The sequence below is a fragment of the Lissotriton helveticus genome, chromosome 5_1 (assembly GCF_964261635.1).
Source record: "Lissotriton helveticus chromosome 5_1, aLisHel1.1, whole genome shotgun sequence".
NCBI classification, from domain to species: domain Eukaryota; kingdom Metazoa; phylum Chordata; class Amphibia; order Caudata; family Salamandridae; genus Lissotriton; species Lissotriton helveticus.
Genome location: NC_136065.1, coordinates 1,067,523,667 through 1,067,546,084, shown reverse-complemented (window position 1 = coordinate 1,067,546,084; position 22,418 = coordinate 1,067,523,667). Strand labels below are relative to the sequence as shown.

The 22,418-nt window shown below is 50.3% G+C and overlaps 1 protein-coding gene across 3 annotated transcripts in view; it reads right to left on the bottom strand.

Moving 5' to 3' along the window:
• Nucleotides 1-22,418, bottom strand: part of POLL (DNA polymerase lambda) — a 163,545-nt gene that overhangs the window by 104,696 nt on the left and 36,431 nt on the right. For all 3 annotated transcript variants that reach the window (XM_078643618.1, XM_078643619.1, XM_078643620.1), the window contains exon 3: nucleotides 21,376-21,673. In XM_078643618.1, coding sequence (XP_078499744.1) covers nucleotides 21,376-21,673 — 298 coding nt within the window. The remainder of the gene's footprint in view (nucleotides 1-21,375; nucleotides 21,674-22,418) is intronic.

Below are 22,418 nucleotides of genomic sequence, written 5' to 3'. Positions count from 1 at the left end.
GTCCATTGCACAGAACAGCTCCATCAGAGGCAGCACGTGAGAGGGGCCAAGTGCATCAACAGTCCATTGCACAGAACAGCTCCATCAGAGGCAGCACGTGAGAGGGGCCAAGTGCATCAACAGTCCATTGCACAGAACAGCTCCATCAGAGGCAGCACGTGAGAGGGGCCAAGTGCATCAACAGTCCATTGCACAGAACAGCTCCATCAGAGGCAGCACGTGAGAGGGGCCAAGTGCATCAACAGTCCATTGCATAGAACAGCTCCATCAGAGGCAGCACGTGAGAGTGCAGAATGCAGTATCAGAGCATCAACAGGGCAATGCGCAGTACAGAGCAGGTACATCATAGGCAGGTAACGAGAGGGCAGTATGCAGTATCAGAGCATCAACAGGGCATTGTAGAGTACAGAGCAGGTACATCATAGGCTGCACAAGTACGTGTCCCTACCAACCCGTCACAGGAACCACAAGAGTGCCACGCAGTTCTCAATGGACACACCATGTGAAATAACATTTGAGTGAAGTGTTCAGCACCTCACATCACAGAATCAGGGGGACTGCGTGAACTACCTGCCTCGGACACACTGGCAGCACCAGCAACAGGAGTGTGAGACACAGCCACAGCCCGAGTGACACACGCATGGGCCACGGACCCAGACACACTGGCAGCACCAGCAACAGGAGTGTGAGACACAGCCACAGCCCGAGTGACACACACATGGGCCACGGACCCAGACACACTGGCAGCACCAGCAACAGGAGTGTGAGACACAGCCACAGCCCGAGTGACACACACATGGGCCACGGACCCAGACACACTGGCAGCACCAGCAACAGGAGTGTGAGACACAGCCACAGCCCGAGTGACACACACATGGGCCACGGACCCAGACACACTGGCAGCACCAGCAACAGGAGTGTGAGACACAGCCACAGATGTAGTCACTGACACGTGAGCCACTGACCCAGACAGACTGCCAGCACCAGAAACAGGAGTGTGCAACACAGCCACAGATCTTCTAACTGACACGTGAGCCATACACCCAGATACACTGCCAGGACCTGCAACAGGAGAGGGCACAACTGACACTGTGCCACCATCTGATACATGAGAGTCAACTGCACCAGCGCCACTGTGACAACTGAAATGATGAGCCACAGGGCTGTATGGGCCTGGAGGCAGGGTGGGCCTGGGAGCTGGGGATAGCTGACCTAGAGCCAAATCGGGGTTGGCAGGTGTCAATGGTGTGTGTCTGCGTTTCTTAGGGATGTGTGTGTGCACCCTGGACAGGACAGGACTGCCAAGTGGTGGGGACGCCAAACAATCACCACCCACCATAGGTGGAGCATCTGCTGCCGGGGATCTGGTTTCTGGGGACGTGCTGGAGCCTGCTTGTCGTTTGCTCTGTGCCTGCCGCCTGGACTCGGAATCATGTGTAATGGGGGATGCAACAACAGGGGACACCCTCCTCTGCTTCTGACTGGCCTGGATGGGAGTGGAGGTATGGGGGGACTCCGCGGCGGAGACATCAGTTTGGCGTTTAGTAGAAAACATCAGCCTCTGTGCAGCCAGGGGTGAAGTATGCCTGTCCTTGATTGCGCCATTGTCCATGCTAGATGCCTTGTCCGTAGGATGTGCCTTATCCTTAGGTGGAGTGTTGTCTCTGGATGTAGCCTGTGCCCTGGTCGCCGCCCTGTTCCTGCCAGCAGACTTGTCGTCTGTGGTGCACCTGTCTCCAGTAGACACCTGCTCTCTGTGTGTGTCCCTGCCCTTGGGAGATGGACCTTGCTTTGCTGTGGGCCTGCCCTTGGGAGTCTCCCTGCTCTTAGTAGGTGCCTTTGTCTTGTCACTGTTCCTGGGAGTGTCCCTTTCCTCTGCTGTGGGCCTGCCCTTGGGAGTCTCCCTGCTCTTAGTAGGTGCCTTTGTCTTGTCACTGTCCCTGGGAGTGTCCCTTTCCTCTGCTGTGGGCCTGCCCTTGGGAGTCTCCCTGCTCTTAGTAGGTGCCTTTGTCTTGTCACTGTCCCTGGGAGTGTCCCTTTCCTCTGCTGTGGGCCTGCCCTTGGGAGTCTCCCTGCTCTTAGTAGGTGCCTTTGTCTTGTCACTGTCCCTGGGAGTGTCCCTTTCCTCTGCTGTGGGCCTGCCCTTGGGAGTCTCCCTGCTCCTAGTAGGTGCCTTTGTCTTCTGACTGGCCTTGTCCAAGGTACAGTCCATGGACATGTGAGTATCCCTTGCCTTGGGAGTACCTTTTGTGTTGAATGCCTGTGTAGCTCCTGAAGGCATGTCCCCCAACAACACTTGCGGATCCTGTGTGTGTACTCCAGTGTATCTGACGTTGTCTAACTGAACAGATTTAGCTTATCTAGGGGATGGGGTCTGTGCCCTGCGTGCCCTGACGTGCTGTCTGACGCTGCTTCTAGTGCAATAACCTGTATTTGAGTCCTGCTCAGAATATTCACTACCCCCTGAGACATCCAGTGGTGTAGATGGGGAAACCGAAGTAGCACCCTGTTCATGCGACTGTACTATTGCAGACGACACACTGCTTGCCAATGACTGCACTGTCCTGTGTAGACCTGCAAGATCGCCATGCATCCCTTCCATGAAAGCCACCACCTGCCCCAACTTCCTATCATGGTCCTGGAAAGCATTTGTCATATTGGTCTGCCCCACACACAGCTGTCGCAGCAGATCAACGGCCTCAGCACACAGTGCATTTTGGCTCACCGTGGCAGGGGCAGCGGTGCCTGCACCGAACGCCACTCTGCTCCCCCTACTCCTCCGGCCACGAACAGTACATGGTGCAGTTTGTGGAAGTGTGGGCCCTGTGTGCTGTCTTCCGACAGAAGGTGAAGAGTGCCCACTCCCAGTCTGTGACAACAGTGCAGGCTCACCAAGAGTGTCCGACGAGGAGGACGATGGTGTCTCCACATGCGAGTCCTCAGGGACGGTCCTGTCCCCCTCTCCGGCGCTGGCCTCCTCTGTGTCAGTCTGCGTGTGTGCGAAGTCTGAGCCGGACTCATTTCCTCGACTACTCTCCGCCGTCTGTGGCTGAGTGTCCTCTGTCATACCTGAAATGCACATAAAAGATGTGTGAGTCATGGGCAGACTGACGTACAGAAGGAACAGGATTGCCAAATTACATAGCTGACAAAGATTTTGTAGCCCTCATCCTGCACATGGCCCACCTCTACCAGTCATCCTCACATTTCCTGCCATGGGGCCATGGACCACTAGGGGATGTGCCTCAACACTCAACTACTAAGCAAGTGGCGTGTCAACATGGCGGACCTGGATGTCAAATGAGAACCACCCAATGGGACCAAAATGGCATCACAGACATACATACGAAACACGGAACTCAATAGTGTGTCTGTGCACCAATACATGCATAGCACTCACAGGTTTCCTACACAGACAGTTTGCTCACCGCTAGTTTGCTGTTGATCGGCACTCAGACGTTCGGCCAGTTCAGGATGCGTCACTGCAATGATACGGTGCATGAGAGGGGTCATGGAGCGTCGGGCCAGACGGGGCGTCCTTGGAATCAGGCCCAGTGTTACTTCCGCTACATTCTTGCTTAGCCTGGAAATGTCGTCCCAGCGTTTGTGACAGTGTGTATGTTGTCTGTTGCACACCCCCAATGCCCGTACTTCCCGTGCTATGCTCCTCCACAGGTCCTTGCGAAGGTGCAGCTTGACCTACCATGATGGGAGACAAAAGGGTTTAAGTCAGTGGACAGGTGGCCTGTCACACACATAGGGGCAAGACGTAACTGTCAGCAGCCATGCACAATCAGGAACATATGTCTAGCCCACACTACACAGCTAAGATAGGAATAGGCCACATCATTTGGCCCCCTCACGCCCACCAACATGTCCCACACTGCACTTACCACCCGTCCTGGTGCGCCGTAGAGGCGTCCATAGTTGCGGAGTACACCGTCCACGAGGACATCAAGCTCCGCGGCGGTGAAGGGTCGAGACCGGATCTCTTTGCCTCCCGACATGGCAAGATCACGGAGTATGGCACTAGTGCAGCAGTCGGTGGTCAGCTCAGCAGCAGCAGCAGCAGGTCGAGGTGATGGTCACAGGCAGCAGTCGGTGGTCAGCTCAGCAGCAGCAGCAGGTCGAGGTGATGGTCACAGGCAGCAGTCGGTGGTCAGCTCAGCAGCAGCAGCAGGTCGAGGTGAACAGGCAGCACTGGTCCCCAGGGTAGGAAGTGTCATTTTGGCCAACACACATATATAGGGCCCTCAGCACGTGTCAGTGGCATACGTCGCCAGCAATTGGTCAGCCCTGGAAGCGTGATCGTGAGATGGGCCAATTACTGGCCCTGTTGTTGCGGTGCCCAGCTTCCGCTACTTGCGATTGGCCATATGCGGCCAGCGTCCCTCTTCCCATTGGCTGCATGTGCGGGGACCGTCACGGGCACACATCGGCAACCGCACGTGCAAGCCTCAGGCACGGATGCTTCAGTTGCAACAATGTTCCATCACTGGCGCCACCATGGCGGTGCACGTACTCAGCGGGGGAGGTGCAGGCCTATACACCCTGTAGATGTACGCAATGGACATGCCAGGTCATGACCCCCCTTACAGTCACCTTGCATCGTCCACCGTACACCGGCCGGAGCGGCCGGGCCTAGGACGGCCGTGGCCGGCCATGAACACAACCGCCGTGGCCGGCCATGAACACAACCGCCGTGCCCGGCCATGCGGTTGTGTTCATGGCCGGGCACGGCGGTTGTGTTCATGGCCGGGCCCGGCGGTTGTGTTCATGGCCGGGCACGGCGGTTGTGTTCATGGCCGGGCCCGGCGGTTGTCTTCATTGCCGGGCACGGCGGTTGTGTTCATGGCCGGGCACGGCGGTTGTGTTCATGGCCGGGCCCGGCGGTTGTATTCATGGCCGGGCACGGCGGTTGTGTTCATGGCCGGGCACGGCGGTTGTCTTCATTGCCGGCCACGGCCGTCCTAGGCCCGGCCGCTACGGCCGGTGTACGGTGGATGATGCAAGGTGACTGTAAGGGGGGTCATGACCTGGCATGTCCATTGCGTACATCTACAGGGTGTATAGGCCTGCACCTCCCCCGCTGAGTACGTGCACCGCCATGGTGGCGCCAGTGATGGAACATTGTTGCAACTGAAGCATCCGTGCCTGAGGCTTGCACGTGCGGTTGCCGATGTGTGCCCGTGACGGTCCCCGCACATGCAGCCAATGGGAAGAGGGCCGCTGGCCGCGTATGGCCTTTGGGAAGTAGCGGAAGTTGAGCACCGCCATGGCGGCGCCAATTATGTTATCTTGTCAGACGCTGCACCGTGATGTGTTGTGTGCAGTTGCGTCATGAGGGATGTGAGCGTGATAGGGAAAGGTCATATGTCATACAATGTAGCATGTGTATCCATGCAATGCCCATCGGTCGGCACACAATGGGCAACAGATGTGCATTTGTACGTGTTGACGTCGGGTGTGACCCTACATACGTTCTTACATCTTCACAACTACACAGTACATCACGGCTGTGTGCCCAAATTATGCGTCTGTGTCTTGTTCTGGCGAGGTGACTACAGTGGTGGTGGTACACATGCATTCCGTGTATGATTTTGTACGTTGTGTCACCATGCATGTAATTACCGTATGTACATCATTCTTGGTGTTGGCATGTGTGCTTGATGACATGGCGTGTGTATAATTATCGTTTGTGTGCATGCAGTTGCATGTGTGTCTGTGATGTGGCTACTAAACATTAGGGTGCAGACTGAAGTATTGTCAGTAAGGTTCACATGTGATGGAGTTGTACACGTATGCGTCGTTTGCAAGTTGACCTAAGTTACATCTCTCTCCCACACAGGAGGGCTACAAATGTGCATCGGCCATACACTGTGCTGGAGGATATGGTTGACGAGGAGGTGATTCGGAAATTCCGGCTGGATCAACGTCGGTTGCTGGAGCTTGTGGCTCAATTGTCTCCTCATCTGCAGCCACGTAGGACGTATCCTGGGTCGATTACACCCACTGCAAAGGTCATGGCGGTACTCCATTTCTTTGCTACTGGCACATTTCAGTACACAGTTGGACATGCCGGGGGGATGTCACAGGCCATGTTCAGCACGGTTCTTCGGGATGTCTTAACAGCTATGGTGCTGTACAAGGATGACTACATACATTTCCCACGTCCGGAAGAGTTGCCAGCTGTCAAAGCTGATTTCTATGCCCTGGGCCACATACCTCACGTTGTGGGCTCAATTGATGGCACACACATCGCAATCATTCCACCACGGGCACGGGAACAAGTGTTCAGGAATCGCAAACACTTCCATTCGCTGAACGTGCAGGTGGTGTGCCTGGCAAACAACATCATCTCACATGTGGATCTGCACATGACGCCCACATCATGCGGAGCAGCAATGTCCCACGACTCATGGCTAATCTGCGACCCGGTCAAGCGTGGCTTGTTGGTGAGTGTGCAGTGGGGACTCTTGTGATCTCTGTGTTGCATGGGGTACCCACCATATCTTGTTGTGATGTTTGTCTCTGTCATCCCCCTACATAGGCGACTCGGCTTACCCAAACCGGCCCTGGCTCCTCAGTCCCCTACGTAATCCGAGAACAGCGGGTGAAATGCGGTACAATGATGCACATGGAAGGACACGGAGAGTCATCGAACGTACCTTTGGACTGCTAAAGTCTCGGTTTCGGTGCCTCGATAAGACCGGAGGGGCCCTGCCTTACTCACCAGGAAAAGTATGCAGGATCGTGATTGCCTGCTGCATGCTCCACGACCTAGCAGTACGCAATGACATTGAACTGCTGTTGGACCCTGAAGACGAAGGAGTTCCTCGGCCTCCCATCCCACCCATGTCGACTGATGAGGATAGTGGTGAGGAGGAAGGTGTGGACCAGAGGCGCCAGCTCATAGATCGCTACTTCCCTTGAATGTGAGTTACTACCTCTAGTGGCGGTTGACAATGCCTCATGTATGTTTGCTGGTGTTGTGTGGATGTGGGGTTAATCAGCTGGGTGTTCTTGTTTGTGATGGTTGCTAATGTGGACATACAAGTCTCCATGATGTGTGTGCTCTCATCCCATGCTTTTGTGATGGTTGTCGTTTGTGTAATGTTGCTGTGCACTGTGTTGTGATGTGTGTGAATCTGTTTCCTGACGTGTGTTTGCTGTCTCTGATTTTCTCTAGGTCACTCCCGCAGCGCCATGATCATGTACGACTGTCATCCCTGAACCTGTTTACGTCTGTTTCTGAAGGCAATCATGTGAATAAACATGGAGGCAAAACATCATTGTGTGAGTAAGTGCTATTTATTTACAGGTTGTGCTTCTGTGCTGGTGAATATTTACAAGTAAGTGGGGTGGAGGGAGTTGGAGTTGAAGGTAATGGCAGATGAAATGTCCGTGCTGACACCACATTGGGGGGTGTCAGGGTAGTCCAGCAGACCAGTGGGAATGATTGTCTGTGGGACAGGATACTTAGCTGGGTGAATGTCTGGCACAGGCGGTGACATTGTCATGGTCGTCCCCTCTTGGAGCGTGTGGATGGCGCTCCAACACTGCTCTCAGCCACTTCCTGCCTCGGCCGGCCCCTCCGTCTCTGAGGTGGTACAGAGTCAGCTGGGAGGGCAGGTTGTTGAAGGGCCACATCCGTCGCCAGGGGCACAGGTGGTGGTGGAGGCGGAGGTGGCGGTGGAGGCGGAGGTGACGGTGGCGGTGGCGCTACGACACTTGATGGAGGGGGGGGGGTTGTTCCGGGCAACCATTCCCTCCACATCGTTGCCTGCTGGCCCATGATCTGCAACATCTGGCCAAGGATGCCACAGATTTCGCACTGGATGTTGTTGTTGTGCACCGAGTCCTGGTGTGCACGATCTGCGTTTGCCTGGGACCGGTCGTATGACGCCTGGCACCTGGCAAGGGCTTGTAGGGACTGTGCCACTGGCTGGGGTAGCTGTCCTTCCTCTGCACGGCGGTGTGTGGCTCGCCTGATTGGCTGATGTCCCGTTGCCTGTGTCTGTGGCCCACTCACCCTGCTTGTGTGTGGGGCCGATGGACCAGCGTTGTGCGCTGGGTCATGCTGGGTGGCACCGGCAGGAGTCGTGGTGCTGGTGGTGCTGGTGGTACTGGTGGTACTGGTGGTACTGGTGGTGGTGGGGACTGTGCAGATCACAGAGACAGGTGTCGCTGGAGTGACACTTGCGACGTTGGTCGGTCCCGGGAGTCCCTGTGAGCCAGATGGCCCTGGCTGCGTGCTTGGTCCCGCTCCATCCTCCGCACCGGAGCTGCCTGTGTCCTCGTCACCAGAGAGTCCTGTAGGTGTGGGAGGCGAGGCTGGCGGCCGGGTACTGGTTTCCCCAGTCAGTTGACGATCACCTGAGGGACAAGATAGAGCTGGTCTGTGATGTGGACATTACATGGTTATGTAGATTTTTAGACATTTCTGTTTCCTGTCGCACACACCCCACCCTCCACCGACACCACCACCACCAGCACCCTCCCCGTGTGCATGGGGGCCTGTTGGGAGTAGTAGTTTGGGCCTCTCACACACCCCACCCTCCACCACCACCACCACCAGCACCCTCCCCGTGTGCATGGGGGCCTGTTGGGAGTTGTAGTTTGGGCCTCTCACACACCCCGCCCTCCACCACCACCACCAGCACCCTCCCCGTGTGCATGGGGGCCTGTTGGGAGTTGTAGTTTGGGCCTCTCACACACCCCGCCCTCCACCACCACCACCACCACCACCCTCCCCGTGTGCATGGGGGCCTGTTGGGAGTTGTAGTTTGGGCCTCTCACACACCCCGCCCTCCACCACCACCACCACCAGCACCCTCCCCATGTGCATGGGGGCCTGTTGGGAGTTGTAGTTTGGGCCTCTCACACACCCCACCCTCCACCACCACCACCACCAGCACCCTCCCCGTGTGCATGGGGGCCTGTTGGGAGTTGTAGTTTGGGCCTCTCACACACCCCACCCTCCACCACCACCACCACCACCACCCTCCCTGTGAGCATGGGGGCCTGTTGGGAGTTGTAGTTTGGGCCTCTCACACACCCCACCCTCCACCACCACCACCACCAGCACCCTCCCTGTGTGCATGGGGGCCTGTTGGGAGTAGTAGTTTGGGCCTCTCACACACCCCACCCTCCACCACCACCACCACCAGCACCCTCCCCGTGAGCATGGGGGCCTGTTGGGAGCCATGGACATGTTAGTGAGTTGGTGTCCAACGTGCATGGGTTGGGGCATAGGAGATGTTTCTTCTCAGTTGTGTGAGCCTGACCATGTCGTGCTGATCGTGGTGCTTGGTTTGTACTCACCAGTCTCTTCTCCTTCGTCAAGTCCGTCTAGGCTCTCTGGGTGTAGTATCACCAGCACCTTCTCCTCCCAATCGGTGTAGGGTATGGGCTCCGGGGGTGTGCCACCGCCAGTATGATTGGCTCGGGCAAAGTTTTTAGCTCGGATGCCCTTGACCCTGGTCTTCAGGTCATGCCACCGCCTCTGGATGTCATGCTTCGTCCTCGGCACAGTCCCCGAGGCATTCACCCGAGTGACGATCCTGTCCCACATGTGGTTCTTTTGCGCCACGGACGTCTGCTGGACTTGGGCCCCGAAGATGTGGGGCTCAACACGGAGTATTTCATCTACCATTACCCTCAACTCTGTCTCCGTGAATTTGGGTTTTTTTTTGGGTGCCATGGTGTGTGGTGCTCAGTGTGTGAGTTGAGTGAGTTGGGGGGTGCAGGTGTGTGGTGTGTGATGTGTAGGATTTGTGTGGTGGGTGTTTGTGTGGTGGGTGTGGTAGGGTGGTGGTTGTGTGTCTTCTATGTGAGTTTGCAGTATCTCGATTTTGGCCTCTTGCTAGCAGCAATGCTGTGATGCAAAGGATTGTGGTAGCGTGTGTGTGTCATTTTATAGTCGTGTCTCAATGGTTGTTGGCAGTCAGGTGGTAGGTGGGCGTGTTGACTAGTGTGCATTATTGGATAATTGGGACGTGTCATGGCGGCTTGTGCTTGATGTTGGGGGGGGGGCATTGTCAATGTTGGTATGTTTGCTTTGGACTAGCGGTAGGCTTCCTGACATTTGTTTGCCGCTAGGGATGTTGTGCGTGTTGGCCTTCCGCAGTGATGCTGTGGTTATCGTAGCATTCTTTCCGCCGCGGACGTGGATGGCTGTGAGTTCCGTGGTCCGGGCGGATTAATCCTAATTGCGGCCACGGAGTATTCACAGGTATGGCGGTACATGTGTTATTTTCCGCGGTCATTTCCGTCCGCGGCAGTGGTTGTTCATTGGACTCCGTCCGCCGCGAACGGAGTTGGATGTGTTCCGTCCACCGCGGACGGTGTTGGTTATGATCCGTCCGCCGCGGTCGGAGTTTCGTGACATGATTATCCTAATCCCAAACGCGGAATCTCCGCGGCGCGGCCGGGAGTAAAATTTCCCCCACCATGGCGGACAGTAGCCATTTCCGTCCGCCATCCTAATCGACCCCTTAATCTGGTTGTCTGGATGGAAGCTAATACGTCTACTGTTCCCCCTGGTGGATTTTCCATAATTTGTTTTTCATCGATTTTACCTAATACCAGATTCGGTATTTCCCCCACATTGTCATTAGTAATTTTTAAAAGGGTCTCCAATTTACTAACTTTATCAGTGAGGTGGTCAATTTTAGACAGCAGTGGTTTAATTACCCGATTCAGTTTGGTGTCCGATACCTACCCATGAGCTTCTTTATAATAGCGTCGTCCCAACCTATACTTTCATTTTCTTCTCCCACTTTTCCTACTATGACACTCTTACTAGGGGGGGTTGCCGGTCTTTTCCTATTAGACCGCAGCCCTTCTCTTTTGGGTGGAATTTTAGTGTCCCCTCTGGCAGCTCTTGGCGCAGGGACAGGTGCTGGTGGAGAAATACAATCCTCAACTAACTCTAGATCATGTTGAGAGACATCTTTATCATCCCCTACTATTATTTCTACATTAGTGTCTAGGATTGGAGCCTTGGAAACATTTGGCAGTAGACTATCAGTTTTTTGCTGGGTAAATAGTTCGATAACATTTGTTGTGTCCGAATCCATCAAATTCATGCCTAAATTCTCCATTTGGGAGGACGTTGGTGGAGTGCTAAGTCCCAAGGAAGACCTCCGCTCGTTATTTATTTTTGCCACCACCTGCACTAAATAGTTATCCATGGTGTTGGCGGGAGCAATGGGGGTCTTTTGCTTAGACATGTACTAGGCTATTGACAACAGATGATATATATATTTATCTAGTGCCCCTTACCAATATCGTTGTATTCACACGGTGCCACAGATAGCGAATTAGCTCACAGTTCGATTTCATGCAGAGATTCTGGTCCAGTCCAGTCGTGGCCAGTCTTGGACTGTCTTAGACTGTCCGCCCTTTGTCCGGGCGTCCCGCACACGCGTCCCGCTGTGCGTCGAGGGTGTGTCTTTATAGGAGGAGCAGGGGGCGGGAAGAGACTCCAGGCAGGCAATCAGGGAGGAGCAGGCAGTCAGGTAGGAGCAGGGGCGGGAAGAGACTCCAGGTGCGCTGCGGTGATCCTGCGCGGAACCCTGGGTCTCGCAGTCCCGGCCCCTGTTTAAACAGCCTCACACACTCCTAATAGATATCTTCACCCTTTCCACAGGGATCGGCAAGCAAGGGACCGAAGAAGCAGAGACACGGATTCTGTAATCAGCTGGGAGCGGCCCCCGCGGAGCGGGGGCCGCGAGCTGTTATGAAGGCAGGCAATCAGGGAGGAGCAGGCAGTCAGGGAGGAGCAGGGGCGGGAAGAGACTCCAGGTGCGCTGCGGTGATCCTGCGCGGAACCCTCGGTCTCGCAGTCCCGGCCCCTGTTTAAACAGCCTCACACACTCCTAATAGATATCTTCACCCTTTCCACAGGGCTCGGCAAGCAAGGGACAGAAGAAGCAGAGACACGGACTCTGTAATCAGCTGCGAGCGGCACCCCTGTCCTAGCTCTGGTGGCCACCATAGGTGTGACGAGGATAAAGATTGTTTGCCAAAGCTATGAGCTTCTGTCTTTTCTATCTTTAGTTTCAGATAGTGTTTGTTCATCCAGTTTGTCATAGAAGACATACAGGCTCTAAACATGTGTTGCATGAAAGTAGGATTGTCTGACACTGATGCTATTAGCTGGAAATCATTAGAGTAAAGAATTCTATTGAGACCAAAATACCTAACCATTGAGGACAAGGGTGCCAAATAGTTGTTAAATAACCTGTATTAGTGTTGACTCATTGGGTACACTACAGATCAGGGAACTAGGCAAACACTTGTAAGGAGGAAGACTGATAGATTGAGTTCTATAAGACAGCAAAGATCTGAACCAATTAGGAGCAATATGCCTGATGCCCATATAGAAAAGGCATTCCAGGAGGATGGAGTGAGAGACTGTATATATCAAATAATAACAGTGAAACTGAGCCTCTGTTTTCAAGAATAGCCCAGCGATCCTCCAAGACTGCCAGTGAGGCATTTCGCATGCAGTAGGATGGTCGAAACCATGATTGGGTGTCATTCAAAAGATTGTTAGATTCCAAATAATAGGATATTTGCCTACTGACAAATTTAGTTAATAGTCTGGAAAAAGAAGGGTGCAGAGATATAGGCCAGACATTTTTAGACATACCTGGATCCACAGAATTTTTTTTGAGAAGTGAGGCCCCTTGGACCTGTTTTCAAGCTTTTGGTCTTATCACCAATATAAAGGAAGTTTTTCAGAAGTTAATAAGCATAAATCCATATTGGGGTAAAAGGGTTATAGTAATTTACGACAATAAACTAAAGACAGACACACTCTGGCAAGTTTGGTTATTTTCCTAACACACATTCTCTCCAGGTAAATTGAGAGAAATGTGTAGGCCAAAATGTGTCCTTTCACAAGTTGGTAAATAGGTATAAGAAATCCACCTTTTCTGCGTGGTCACCGTGAATTTTTCACCTTTTGATGGGGGCTATATTTTGACTGGCTTTAAAACTCTGTGCACTTTACACCTGCTAAACAGTGGTAACTTACCGGTGTTCCTCATTTCAGCATGAAGAAAATGGTCTACTCCTAACTTTCATATGTAATTTACCTATAAGTCCTTATTATCTGAAATAAAGTATACCAAGATGTAAACATCACTAGTAGATTACAGCACCTATTGAGCCACCCACTACGGTGGCACTACAAACATGACTTCAAGCCTACCAGTGTAGCTCGACTGTGACAGTGGAGAAGCGACAATTCAACCTGTTAAAATAAACCCTCGACAGGTCAAAACCTCCCTTTAAAACATAAAGAAGTCCCCCTATGTAGGTCTTGTAGTCCACAAGCCAGGGTGAAATTTATTTTAAAGCAGGACATGTAGAAATGTCATGTTAATATTTCCTTCAATTGACTAGCACCCGAAACCTATTTTTCATTGTGGCAGACCGTACTGTCATGTGTCGAACACTAGAGTACAGATCAAAAAACCTAATACTGTATCTCAAGTATGGGGCCTGCTAGAAAAATGATTTAAACACCTATCAAACAACTATTTTTTACACTTAAAAAAATCCAATTCAATGGAGAATTCAGAATTGCAAAAAAATATTATGGAAATGTAACTTAGAAAGTTACCTCTTCCCTGCTTGAAGTTCCTGGAGGCTAAATCTGCTTTTGCTCTTCCATTTCTGCCTGTCGGTAATTAGCATTTGAATTGGTGCGATGAAGGTGCCAAGGGCTTTCCAGGAGCAAACAATAGGCAGACCTGAATGGGCAAAGATGACTACTTTGAATCAGACAGAATATGCAGGGTGGAGCTGATATTACAGTGTCAAATCCTGCTTGATAGGTCTGCTGGGTTTTACATATTACACAAGGAGCGCACTTAAAAGGAAGGGAAACAGGCTGCCAAATCAGTTCTTGTGTATCCACTATATGGCTGCTGAAAACCCTACTTTTGATCTACTAGACTTCTGTCTATGGGTTTTAGATTAAACAGTGGGAGGGTACTTGAAGGAAAGGAAAACATGATGCCAAAACAATTCTTGTGCATCCACTGTGTAGTTGCTGGAAAAATCTACTTTTTTTCTAACAGACTTCTGGATCTGGGTTTATTGTAGGTACAGTGACTGCCCCAAACAGGATGTTAGTGGTAGATAGGTGAGGAATTAGGATTACCATAGTACAATTCCAACACAAGTCCTCAGCTTTCTGAGCACAAGATTAGTGGGGCCGGCCCTGGAATCTTTTACCACATTGGTTAGGACATACCCAGGAGTCATTCCCAGCCACAAGCTCATGTCAGGAATAAATGTGGCATCTCCAGGCTCCCACTTCAAAACACATCTGGACAAGAGGAACAACAGAAGAGGAATGGACTGGTCTGTGACTGGACCTGCTCTATCTTGTACGTAGGGCTCAATTGGCTGACTTTTTGTTCATGGTACAGGGACACAATAAGCTACAAGAGGACCTGCCTACAACTGCCTAGCTGATCAGTGTCCCACTGTTGGCCAATGCCCGCCACCCTGTGAGCCTCTAAGTGCCTCCCCATACGTTCTGGGGGCTTTGGAAGTGTATTCCTGGGTGGATTGGGACTTAAAGGACTATAGTCAGAGGATAAAATCTTTGACCAGGACAAATCTGGTTTTGAAGCTTACCCGCATACAATTGCAGTCAGCATTAAACTCTACTTGGGTCCTGGTCTATCGTGATCATTGACTAGCACAGGCGCTTTATGCTTCTGATTTTGATTTTAGATTTATAAAGTGCACTATGCCCTAGGGCGTCCCTAACTTACTGGCATTTGGGCATATTCTATCTCAAATGGGCAGCCACGCTTTGAATAACCTAGAGTTTATTGAGTGAGGATTTATTGATATTTAAGTAAAGAGCGTTACAGTTGTCAAGGTGAGAGGAAATCAATGCAATGACCACTGTAGCTCTATGCTCCACAGGAACAAAAGGAAGGATCTTTTTCAAAATTTTAATGATGAAAAAGCATGTGCTTGTGGTCCTATTGACCTGAGTATCAAAAGTAAGTGTGTTATCAAAGATGACTCCTAGGTATTTAACAGAAGCAACTGGAGTAGGTAGGGGGCCACATGTCTCTGCCCACCAGAGCTCTGACCACACCGAGTGGTGAGCCCAACGACCAGGATTTCTGTCTTCTCCATATTAAATTTCAGACAGTTCTCCTCCATCCTGATCTCAATGTCCAATATACAGTTTGAATGTCTTTGCCACTGATGATATATCGTCAAACACTTCAGACAATAATCTGGGTGTCATCTGTATATGACAAAACCTGTAATTCAAATGATCGCACCAGAGTTGCTAGTGGTGCCACATTCAGATTAAACAGAGTGGGGCTGACCGAGGACCCCTGCAGCACCCTTGACACTATTTCTAATAAATACTTAAAAAATTCAAATAGGTGGTTCCCCTTGTTGGATTTCTGTCATTTTGTTGAAATAAATGTTGCTCTATTTTATAATTCGTTTAGGATTTTTATCGTTTTGCATTTTGAATTTACTACTGTTTTGGTACAGCATAAATACTTAGCACATTGCCATATGTTAAGCCTGTCTGCTCTGTATCATAGCTACAAGGGGGTTGAGCTAAGGTTAATTGTGTGACTTTAAAGAGTGCACCTTGACAAGTGTTGTGATTATTCCTTGAGGTGCGAAGTCACCCACCCCAAAAAACAATCCAATTTCTTACAACTGGTATACCTGTGCTTGCCGTTGGGCCAATGGGGAACATCTGAGTCGTGATCTGAAAAAGATCCTAAATCCATTCAGTGCTTTACTTTTCATATGAGGTGCCCAAATAATTGGATATGCATCTTGTCCAACAGAGAACTGAATTGTGTACAGTGCATACATTTAGTCAAGTATATTACAAATACGGTCAGTCTTCACAGTGTACATAATGTGTCCTCATTAATGGTATTAAATACAGCAAAACCTTTAATGTTGCTTCACCATGGATCTTGCGCTGAATTGACTGTTTTTAAATGCAAACACAATTACAAAAAATACAAAGGCAGCCACAATACCAATTACTGTTGTAGGAGGCTTTGGCTAGGCCATTTGCCAGGTCAGGACAAAGCACAAGCAAAAACATTAATTCAACAATGGAGATGAGGATTAACACATAATCCTCGCCTATGTGTCCTAAATGTTTAAAAATGAAACTTTCTAAAGGCTAGGAAATGTTATATTTTCATTGTAAACCGTGACCAGTTGTAATTTTCTTACAAGTTGGTTGTTCAACTGGTATGACATGGAAGTTTGTAAAGCGTCCAATGCAATGGCTACCTTGCAATCCAATGGCAATTGCACTCTGAAGTAAATGAAGGAGATCTGCAGCACTTAACAAAACTCCCAGAGAATGCAATGAATGGATTAGCTCTGTACTGATGCGAAGTCTGATACTTTAAGTGGTACAAAAGATATTTATTTATTTATTTATTTAGAAGTTTTCTATAGCGCTAACAAGACCCGAAGATAGCAGAGTGCTTTACAGTAAAAGGTGTGACAGGGTGAACAAAAAGACATGTAACAAGTAGAAGCAGTCATCGAAAGACAGTATTGGGGGAGGGAAAGTTTGTAACAGTGGGACTTTTGGTATAAGGATACATAGATAACACATAGTTCAGTGGGAGATCATAGTTATCTGGGACCTAGGGAGCGGATGAGGAACAAGGATTTGAGTTGGTTCTTAAATTCCGCATAGGACGGTAGAGTTCTGATATGCGGAGGGATAGAGTTCCAAATTTTAGGGGCATTTCCAGTGAAGGAGCAGTCCGCAGTTTTCTTCTTTCTGGTTTTTGGAAGGATGAGCAGCAGGGAGTTGGAGCTTCTCAAATATCTGCTTTGGCCTGCTTTTTGGAGCTTGGTTGCCAGGTATTCTGGTTTACCGGTGTGGAGGGCCTTGTGGGTTAGGCAGGCCGTTCTGAAGGTGCTACGCATTTCCACCGGAAGCCATTCAAGTTCTTTAAGTGCTGGGGAGATGTGGTCGAATTTTTTGCATCCTGTGATCATTCTGGCTGCCGCATGAAGTGTTGTTTTTAATGGAGCCAAGTGAGATTTGGGGATACCTGTAAGGATTGAGTTCCCATAGTCCAGTCTAGATAGAACTAGAGATTGTGTGGCTAGTTTAAGATCCTTGTTTGGAATGAAAGGTTTGATTTTGTTCAGCAGTCTGAGGTTGAAGAAAGCACTTTTTGCCGAGTTCTTAATGTGGTTTGTCAAGGTTAGTTTGGGGTCTAGGGTGAAACCCAGAGATTTGACGGAGTCAGTTGGCGTGAGAGAACCTTTAAGAGCATCGATCGATTTCAGCCACTCCGTGACTTGAGGGTTGTCTTCTTTGTTTGAGATGAGAAGGGTTTCGGTCTTGTCGGGATTGAGTTTCAGGTGTTTTTTTGTCAACCAATCTTGAACATCTTTTAAGACCGCATTAAGTCTATGGATGTCCTTAGGTGAAGAGGTTTCCAGGTAGATCTGCGTGTCATCCGCGTAGAGGTGGAAGAGGATGTTGGCATTCCTGAGTAGTTTGGCGAGCGGTTCCATATAGATGTTGAAGAGCTGAGGTGAAAGTACTGATCCTTGGGGGACACCCTTGTTGACTTGCTGTGTTTCAGAGGTGAAGTTCTTCAGTTTTATTATTTGCGAGCAGTTGTGGAGAAAGGAAGAAAACCAGTCAAGAACTACCTCGCCGAGGCCAGCTCTTACTTGCAGAGTTTTGATGAGGAGCTTATGGTCTACCGTGTCGAAGGCTGCGGATAGATCAAGGAGTATGAGAAGGCAGCACTTGTCAGCGTCAAGAGAACCGTGAATGTCGTCTATGATGTTCAGCATTGCGGTTTCTGTGCTACGACCTTGCCTGAAGCCAGATTGGAGGGGGTCCAGGAGATTGATGTTATCCAGGTGATGAGTTAGTTGCAGGAGAACGCAGCGTTCCAGTGTTTTGGCGAGTAGAGGGAGGTTAGATATCGGTCTGAAATTGTTCAAGTCGGTAGAGTCGAGGCCAGGTTTTTTCAGCAAAGGGGTGACTTGTCCCATTTTTAGACAGTCGGGGACCACTCCGCTTTGTAGGGAGCTGTTTATAATTTTGCCCCAGATAGGTGCTAAGGTGAGCTTCATTTTTTTGACAAGTGAGGGGGGAATGGGGTCTGAGATGTGAGCTGATGGTTTGGAGGTCGAGATTAGCGAGATTATCTCCGTTTCCTGCACGTGGCGAAAGCTTAGCCAGGGGAGGGGAGGGGGGCCGGAAGGGAGGGCCTGAGGGATGGTCGTGTTGCTGATCTCTAGAGATAGTTCGATTTTTAGGACCTTGTCGTTGAAGAAGCTGGCGAAGTTGTCGCATAGTTCTTTGGACGCCTGTAGGGGTGAGGGCAGAGGTTTTGATGTTTGGTGTCTGATTATGTTGTAGAGTTCCTTGGGTCTGTTTTTGGAATTGGCAAGTGCCTCTCGGAAGAAGTTGGATTTCTTGTTTTTGATATGGTTGTTATACTTCTTTCGGGCTGTTTTTAGTTGTAGGCGAAGGATGGTTGTTGGGTTGTTTCTCCACTTTCTTTCTTTGGCTCTCAATGTTCTTCTTTCTGCATTGAGGTCCGAATTGAACCAGGTTCTAGACGGGGTGGCACGGCTTCTTTTGAGCTTTGGAGGAGCTAGATTATCGAGAATGGAGACTAGCTCAGAGTTGTACTGGTCGATGAGATCGTTGGTCGAAAGGTGTGGAGAGTTGTCTGGGAGAAGAGAGCTTAGCTGCCCTTCTAGAATGTCTAGGGGGACTTGGGAGAGGTTTCTTGACCATTTGGGTGGGTCTTGGGGAGGTTTAAACGGGATGATGGGGTGATTAATGTGAAATAGGATCATATGATGATCTGACCAGTCAACGGGGAGTATGTGGTTGATCGTGATTGAATTCTTTTGTGCAATGATGGCGTCCAGTGTGGCTCCTTTGTAGTGTGTCGCCTCGGTGCAGTGTTGAGTGAGGTTGTTATCTGCGAGGAGGTTGGATAGCGATCTAATTAGAGGGTTGTGGGTTTCATTCCATCGCAGATTTAGGTCACCAAGAATTAGGTTTTTGGAATCGCCGAGAGCGTCTTGAGCGATCAGGTTGGATAGTTGGTCTCCAAACTCATTATTTCTGCCCGGGGGGTGATAGAGTAGGTGGCAAAATAGAGAGTCATTGTCTTTGGTTTTGATGGAAACGGATAGGCATTCAAATGAGTTGTATTCAAAGGGGGAGGTTTCTGTGATGTTCCAGCTGTCCTTGTGGATGATAGCAACTCCACCTCCTCGTTGTTCTATCCTGTCTTTGGAGATGAGGGAGAATCCCGGTGGAACCAGCATGTCTAGGCAGGGGGGAGATGACTTATTTAGCCAGGTCTCAGTGAGGAACGCAACATCTATGTCGTGTGTAAGGATGGCTTCAGCTATGTCCGTTGCATGTAATGAGGCCGATCTGCAGTTGATTAGGAGGCACTTGGGGATTCTCTCCTGCATGCTGGTTGTTTTGTCTTTAGCTTCTCTGGGTATGGCGGTGAGGACTGGTGATCTTTGACGTTTGAGGGTGAGTTGATCTTTCCGGTACCCAGTGATTACTTGAATTTTAGATTTAGGTGATACTGAGATGGGAGAGTCGTAGGTCGTGGCTAGTAATGTTGCTTCTTTGTCTGACATAGGCGCTTCTGATCTGAGTGGTCTGGTGGTCAGGTGTTTTGAGCATGCTGGGATGTGAGATGAGGTAGTGGTCGGGGGCCTAGTCCATGGGGCTCTGTGGAGTTCAGATTTTTTGGGACTGGAAGCCAGGCTCTTGGGATAGGGATAGATTGGGTGAGCGTTGAGGGCTAATGTGGGCCCCTGGGTGATGATGTCGTTGGCGAGGAGGGGCGTTTGGGGAGGGGTGTTGGGAGGTTTGGAGGGATTGTATTGTGCATTGTGGGGTACTATGGGTCCCTGGGTGATGATGTCGTTGGCGAGGAGGGGCGTTCGGGGAGGGAGTTTAGGGGGAATACAGGCTATACCGAGGTTGAGGAGGATTTCAATTAGGCCTTGGGTGATGGAGTCGACCTGATTTTCCAAGGCTGAGAGCCGCTTAGATGTGGAATCAAAGGGGGGGTTGTGGGCAACTGCAGTGGGGCCGAGTAGGTTGTAGTACGGGGGAGTGGGTTGGGAGATAGGGATCGGGGTAGAGGGCGGGGGTGTTGTGGGAAGAGGGCTGTGTGAGATAGTGGACATGGGCGGGAAGGGGGGAGGGTCGGGAGGAGGATAAGACGGTGGAGGTTTGAGAGTAGGGGGGAGATTCGAGGGGCGGCTCGTTGACTGTGGGCTGCCAGTTGACCGGGGGGTGATTGTCCTCGGGGGTGGGAGGTAGCTATGGGGGGTGAAGTGGTAAGGGAGGGTGGTAGGGGGTGAGAGTTGGCTTTCCTGTGGGTTGTGGATGGGTGGGCGTGGGGGGTGGGATGTGGCGGGGGGGAGGGGAGCCTGACGGGCTATATGTGGATCGAGGGGGGTCGTGTCGCGGTCTTCTCTGTCTGTCGAGGGAGTGGACGGTGAGGGTGTAGATGCGAGGTGCGGCGGGGTAAGGAGGACTGACTTGAGAGAGGGGAATAAGGAGTCAAAAGCTTCCAGGTTATCATTGTTGGCTTGTATGAGGACTGTGCCATTGGTGAAGATAGTCACGGTTGTATAGCCTCTGCCAACTGATCTGAATGGAAGAATCGTAGTTAGTTTGCAGCTGTGAGCAGTGGAGGTGGTTTTGGCGATGAACATCCGCGTTCTAATTGTGGAGACCCAATATTCTTTTGTAACTTTGGTGAAAATACTTTGGGAGCTAGAATAAACTGATGTGGAAAAGTAAACAAACTATTTATTGTGCATAGACACAATACTGATGTAAGTATTGCATTGCAACATCTGCAACTCAGTACTTACAACCTTGCTGGAAGATTATGGCATCGAGGAAAAGTAATTTTGCAATCCATTTGTCAGCACACACAGTTCAGAAGAGACTAAAATGCTACTGCTACTTTCTGGTTTTCTAACTGCATCACGTTCTTTCTGCATGTTGTTACAGAATAGAACTTAGGTGGAAAATCAAGCAAGTAGGCTAGATACCACTGCCTGGATGACCATAGCTGAGCAATCAGTATTATTTACTGTTTTAACCTGAAAAATACACAGGAGCATGGCAAACAAACAACACAACTTCCACTCAAATTCACCAAGCTCTGATAATTTCCTAAGACTTTAAAGCAAAGTTAACAGTGTATGATTGTGTGTTCTTTGTCAACATCATGTGCCTACTGACATTCAAAGCAAAACTATGGATCTAAAACATCAAATGAGAAATTTTCATACCGGTCTGATATGAAAATGCGGTATCCAGCAGTGTCCACTATCTTGTTTTCTTTGATACACAAGCTCAGCCACGCAGATTTCACCAGCTGAGCCCCTGCCGGAATCTTGTCGACTTTCAGAATTCGGAAGGCACGATCACAGTCCATCCCTTCATCCACAATTATGTGTGTCACTTCAGACGAAAAGGGATTACAGACTCTACCTCCATTCTGTAGAACCTGCTTCTGAAAGATTTCTGCCCTAGCTCTGCCAATCCCAGCTTGAATTATATGAACAGTCACTGATTTCAGCCAATCACCTGAAAAAGGAAAATACAATTTAGCTCATTTATGAAAGAAAGACTGATTATAACCATTAGAAAAAGACAAAACAAACTACTTTCACTCAATACAATGAACAGTTCTAATAAAATAACATTATCTGGGAGGATTGAGCACCTTCTGTTCTTGCCCGCAGGGGTTACAGTTACTATTTTGGGAAAGGCAGATTTAGAATAATTAGGAAACCAACTACTGAAGCTGGGACTACACCTTAACAATTAAAATAAGATTGAATGCTATGGGGGGGTCGTCCCCATATTGCTCTCGCGAAGATGACACTCCCGTGGTATGATGGTGGAATCGCGCTTCCTGACATTCGTCGTTATTATTGGGCCTCTCAGATGGGGGCGATTAACCACTGTACTTATGGTCCCGCGCCAAATCCGGTGTTTGAGATGGATAAGTGGTTGTTACCCGGCGGGGACTACAATAGGGTTCTGTACGCACGATCCGCGGGGAGGGCACTCACGGTCCCCACCAGGATAGCAGTACAGGTATGGTATCGCGCCACGGCCACCCTGGGTTGGACGGATAAATTGACTCGAGCGACCCCGTTGTATGCGTCTGAGAGACTGGGGTCCCTATGGAAAACGAAGGGATTCGATAAGTGGGAAGTGGGGAAGGTCTGGAACCAATGGAATTCGTATCGTGGTGAGATATGTACTCCCCCCCAAGCGGACTTAGACACTGAACTGCTTTCCTCCCAACCTGGTGTTCCCTCCG